Raw genomic sequence first — 6,000 nt, forward strand, 5'->3', positions numbered from 1 at the left:
TAAACTCGCTAGTGAGCAGGATGTTGTCTTCACTAGTAAGCTTTCCCCCCTTCACCCAGGTATCAGGAGATAACTGGAATATATTTCCTCTGGCCGGTCCAAACAACTCTTTATAATAGGAAGTAGCATGAGTTAGATTTTTTGTGCCCTCAATCACCACTTCTCTGTCAGTCAGGGAGTGTATGGTGTTTTTTTATTTTTTACCATTCGCAACACGATGGTAAAAAGCTGTGTTCTGATCCCCTTTTAGCAACCAACGTTCATTCGAATGTTGTAGCCAAAAGAGCTCTTCACCAGCAAGGATGTCATTAAGCTTGGCGCATAGGGTGGTTCTTTTTTCATACAACTCCGGTGTCAGGGGCTCGCCCTCTTCTATCTTTTCAATCTCCTCTAATTCCTCTTTGATCTCGTTTTTCCTCTCTCAGGCATGGCCAAAAGAGTGAGAACCCCAACCCTTAAAGTATTTCTTGAGACGTTTCAGTTTAATGTTGAGGATATTGATTGGATCGCTAAGGTTTAGGGGCTGCTCCCAAATGTTCTTAGCTTTAACATAAAATTCCTCGTTCTTCAACCAGCTAAGCTCGAATCTAAACTCACGATTGTGAAGGGGGTTGTTTTTCACAGGGCTCGTGGATAGGAGCAGCGGGTTGTGATCTGACACATCCCTAACCAGCTTGCGGACTGAGATAAGGGGAAAAATATCTTCCCAATCAAAGCTCATCAAAATTCTATCCAGCTTCTCTAACGTAGGATGCTTTTGACTGTTCGTCCAGGTATATTTACCTCCCCCCATATCTATTTCTCGCAGGTTTAAGGAATGGATAACATCATTGAACTTATCCACATAGCGAGAGTGAGTCAGGTGTTTGTTTTTCTCGCTACTCTCTCTGAGAATGTTGAAGTCACCCCCACAATGTAATGTAATCTAACCTGCAAGCATACCACTCTTAATTCTTCAAGGAATTCTTCTTTGTTATTCTCCCGTGGAGCCCCATATACGACTATGATGGCCCACGTGCATTTGTTTTTAACATCAAAAACATTAGCTTGAATGAGGTATTTTCCTATCGTCCAGGAAACAATATCCAAGGTTTCTTTTTTGATGCCACACAAAATGCCACCTGATTTGCCAACAGAGGGTACCTAGTTCCAGTTAAATCTCTCAAAGGGATCAATCTTTCTCAAATACTTAGGGGTAAACTTAGTTTTCTTAGTTTCTTGGAGGCCAATGAAATCTAGGGAATGATCTCTAATAATATCAGAGAAGCAGGTAGTCATCCCCTTCTTACCTGCCCCTCTACAGTTCCAAAATATGCCATTCATTTTTTTCTTTTTGCCCCCCTCTTGGTAACTCTACTAGGAAGCTGAGTAGAGTTACCATTGTCATCTTGCAAGGAAATCTCTCCTCTTTAACTTCTAGTTATAGGTCTAGCAATGACCACATTAACCTTTCTCTCTCTTTTCTTTTTAGATCGAACAAAAGTAAATTTATCATCATCAACATCATTCTCATCCCCCAGTTCATATTTAAAGGAGTCTGATCTCCTTTAGCATTGGTTACAATCATAGCCCCCCCCCCCCCCCAACAGCAGGATTGATATGATTATCATTCATACTATCCTTATTTTTACATTTCTCCAGTTCCCTAATAATATCCACGCTTTCAAAATCAGCATCAGGGATATTCACACCCATCTTGATAGCTATAATAATAAGCTCAGGATCATTTAAAGCATCGAAAGAGTTGGGGTTTTTGGGGGTACCTTCTATGTCTCTCTCCTTAGCTGCTGCCATGGCTTTTTCTTCCACCTTCTCCATCGTGTTCTGCACATTGCGTAGGCTGAAACGCAGATTCGCTTCAGTAACTAGAGGGAGTGTAGGGATCACCTCATTTTCCACTCCAGTCTCAGGTTACTCGACCATGTAATTAGTGATAACTTTCAGGTTTGCATCATTTATGGTATCCACCTCCACAACCTGAGGTAGAGATTTAACTACATCAGAATAAGATTTTTTCTCACTCACACATAAAACATTAGTAGGTCTCTCAACACACTTACTTACTTTTTCACCATGCTCCAATTCGTGAGCCATGGTTTACAGGAGTAAAGTAGTGTGCAGTGAATCATCCGATTCCACACTCTCCCGCGAATCCCGAATGGGGTCAGTTTTTCCGCCTAGGGAATGGGAGAAGATTTTTCCCCCAAGCCCAGTAGGTAAACCACCATGCGTAGCTCCGGGGTTCGACTGAGAGGTAGATCCAATGTTGTTTTTCTTCTCATAACCAAAAGACATATGAGCTGCATTTTTTTCTCTATCAGGGTCTCTCACCAGAACATGATCAACTTCATAATAGAAATCATAAAAGTGTCCACCCAGAACAGCTTCAGCAACCACAGGTATTTCATCAACATTTCTGCATCCCAACCGCACCCGAGCATAGGATGGGCGGTGCAGCGTAGCAGCATTAATCTCCATCGGAACCCCCACTAACGATGCAACATAAGCAAGGTTTCTTTCGCTTCTCTTATCTAACGGGACATTGCTAATTCTCACCCAAGCTACTTCCATCACACCTTTTGCCCCAATGGCTGACGACCACTGCTTGGCATGAATAACAGCCCCACTAGTTTTCAGAGCCACTTTTCCCACATAACAGATCTGTGCAACAGCTCTAGGGTTAGGAAAATGCACCACAAATACCTCTGGACCTATAGCGTGTGCAGAACAACGCCAGCCCGTAGCCAGATAATCATTTAGATCTAGTTCCATTTGCCGAGTGGAGGTCTCCCCCTCAACAATGGTGACCACAATGTTGTGGGTTTTCTCTTTCTGCTGGTTTGCTGTGCATGAATCATGAATGTAGTAAAATCCCTGACCCTTAGATTGAAATGCACACATCGGGGATATACATTTCTAATAAGGCAAAAATTCCACACACAGAGATGCTAGGTGACCCAACTTGCTACATCTTTCACATAATGCTTGAGGGCAACGAGTAGGAGGATGCTCATATGATTTGCAAATAGGACATGCCCCTGGTTTTTTGGAGAAAGGCACCCGAGCAAGGTTTTTCCCCCGAGGACGACGCTGCGGAGATGTCATCTGTTTCCTAGCCACGGTATCATCCGATCCCACGACTGCCTGGGTCTTCTGCACCCAGACCCCACCGTCCTGGATCTCGCGGTGCTTCGTTGCCGCCGCTTCGTCCCAGCGCGAAGAGTCCCCCGAGGCCGGCGCGGTGTTAGATGAGGAAGATCCGCCACCGGCCTCGCGCCTCCATGAGAACTTGTTGCGCTCACCCCCACGGCCGGTGCCGCGGCCAGCGATCTGCCCCGCCCCGCGGCCCGCGCGGCCCGCGCCTGCTCCGCCGCGCCTCCCGCGGAAGTCCTGCCCCGCATCCACCGCCATGGTAGGTGATGCAGCGGCCGCCGCGAACGAACGGGGATCTCCACCCACCTTGCCCTCCCACCACTTGAACGATTCCGGCTTCCTGGATCTAGGGTTTTCCGCCGCTACCCAGAAGTGGGAGAAGGCGATATCTAGGTCAAGAATCGGACGAGGCAGGGGATTTATACCAGCGGCTGCGAATGGAGGCTCGGATTTGTGCCCACGTGTCGCCTATCCGCCATTGGCGGGCGGTGGGTGGGGCTCGGGTCCGCCCCGACTCGGTTTGGCACGCTCGCCTGATGGCCCGCTCGACTCCCGTGTACCTCTCCTCGTGTCGGGCCCTGCGCCGCGTCTGCTAGCGCCGCCGGGAGCCGATCCCGCACCTTCGCAAAGTGGCACGGTAGCGAGATGACGTCGACATGTTCTCCCACACGGAGAAAACGTGCGTCGATCGTGACCCCGCACCCATCGATCAAGACGAGGCAGTGAGCATCCTGCCGGAGAATCAGAATGCCGTCATGGAACGCGAGCGTACGCGTCTGCAAGTCGGCGGCGAAGGAGACGTGCCAACTCTCGTCGGGCATATCGCCACGCGAGTCGCGAGAGCACGCCATCCTGCTGCCTCAACTGCTAAAGCTTTTGAAGATGTCTGTTATCCAGCTGAACTTCCGTGCGTGCCTATATCATGGATTTTTTGTGCACGGTGCACCGGTTGCACAGGATACGCACTCGCCTCTGACCTGTTGGCCGCTCCACAGCCACCCACCAGTTCCAAAGGGAATCCAGCTGTAGGTCCTCGTCCTCGGCCTGCCTGACGAGCAGCATGTGATCTTGATGACCATTCATCCGTGGAAATCCAGCCCGTGAAATGGCCACTCCCTCAGAGTCCCCATCCACCAGTTTCGACATGGAAATGGAACGAAATAATGGACCTGGGTGGGTGGCAACGTGTAATGAGCCACTGCTCTGCTCTGCACTACCACGAGACCGGGGGAGGTGTCAACTGGGTGGGAGGGCAGCAACTGAATGCGGTGCGCAAATGCGTTTGTGAAGCCCACGACTAAACACCCAATAATTCCAGCCCGTGAAATTCCTACTCTCCACTCCACTGCTTTTGGAATCGAATGAATTTATTGGACCTGCATGGCTGGGTGCAGTATGGCTGGCTGTATAGGTAAGCAAGTAAATTCAGAAGAACACTAGTACGTTTGTTAAGCCCACGACTTAAACACCGACAAATCTGCCGTCCGCCTATATAAACCCCACAGCCACAGGCCACACTGCTTCTCACTGGTGCCCATTCTCCTCCATTCGCTTTGCTAGCTAGCTAACAGAGTCCCCCGTCGCAGCAGCAACATCAGGATAGCTTTGCTAGCTAGCTCGGTCCAGTACGTCGTCTCGGGTGAGCCAGAGCAGATCGATGGCGCTCTCTCGTCGCATGGCCGCGTCCGCCCTCCTCCTGCTGGTCCTCCTCGTCGCCACAGGTACGCCCGGCCTCCCAGCCTCTCACTCTTCCCACCAACCGAGCTGTGGTTTGCTCCGTGGATGATGCTTAGTTGCTTACTCCCTCCTACCGTGGTTTGGTTGATGTGCATGCAGAGATGGGGACGACGACGACCAAGGTGGCGGAGGCGCGGGACTGCCTGTCGCAGAGCTTCAAGTTCAAGGGTGCGTGTCTCAGCAGCAGCAACTGCGCCGCCGTCTGCCGCACCGAGAAGTTCCCTGACGGCGAGTGCCACAGGCAGCACTTGGAGCGCAAGTGCTTCTGCAAGAGGCCCTGCTAGTTCGCCCGCGCGCCGGCCCCGCCCTGCCGGCCAGCACCGAGACGTCCCATGCTAGCTCGATCATCCGTGCCGTTAGCTTATATTTGTTCCGTTCGCCACTGCGTCCACGTTCGTCGCTACTTGTTCGTGTGTCCCGCTCGGCTCGGTAGAACTAATAAAGTATAGGACCAATCGGGGTCTCGCTAGTTTAGTTCGCTGTGCGTCCTGTTCGTTGTCACCTGATTTGTGCGTGGTGATGTACTCCATTCAGTAATAAATATGGTCGTTGTTTCAGCATGGATGGACGTGTGCAATCTCTCTCTCTCTCTCTCTCTCTCTCTCTCTCTCTCTCTCTCTGATCGTTTGTTATCTTCAAAGAGAAATGCTACTACTATTACTGTGACTACTCCATATTAACGTGACAAGATGAATTGGACGTTGCCTTCCTGCACACTACAACACGCATTCATTCCTTTGTTTCTAAACAAGACTGAAAATGTTGAACTTGAGATGATCAAAAAGTCATATTTGTACGTTCTAATATTTTCAAAAATAATAATTAGAGGCATAAGTACAAGTGTGTCGATTTTCATGACAAAATACATTAAAATGAGTACTATACACACAAGAAAAAAAAATCTTCACCTTGTTAGTACAAGCACTATTCATCGTCAAAGTCCATGATTTGTTTTGCACAACTCGCATTTTAAGGTATTTCATCTTGAAATTTTACACACATATACACGACATACTTATATACTTGCACATTTTTTAAGATTTTTTTTAAAACTTACCAGTTTGAATTTTGTATTTTTCAAAAAACAATTGGCCTCCATGGAGGCCGAGC

General features: G+C 48.7%; 1 protein-coding gene and 1 pseudogene across 1 annotated transcript; one reads left to right on the top strand and one right to left on the bottom strand.

The window, feature by feature from the left end:
• Window positions 1-2,097: 2,097 nt before the first annotated feature.
• LOC147989805 (uncharacterized) lies at window positions 2,098-3,499 on the bottom strand (annotated as a pseudogene).
• A 1,159-nt stretch (window positions 3,500-4,658) lies between these two features.
• LOC125547946 (defensin-like protein CAL1) lies at window positions 4,659-5,450 on the top strand. The gene is made up of 2 exons (XM_048711703.2): window positions 4,659-4,874; window positions 4,990-5,450. Exons 1-2 carry the CDS (start codon window positions 4,811-4,813, stop codon window positions 5,172-5,174), a joined length of 249 nt encoding a protein of 82 aa, XP_048567660.1. The 5' UTR covers window positions 4,659-4,810; the 3' UTR covers window positions 5,175-5,450.
• The last annotated feature ends 550 nt before the right edge of the window (window positions 5,451-6,000 follow it).

Source organism: Triticum urartu, chromosome 1A (genome assembly GCF_056163025.1).
Source record: "Triticum urartu cultivar PI428250 chromosome 1A, HENAU_Tu73, whole genome shotgun sequence".
In the NCBI taxonomy this organism is placed as follows: Eukaryota; Viridiplantae; Streptophyta; class Magnoliopsida; order Poales; family Poaceae; genus Triticum; species Triticum urartu.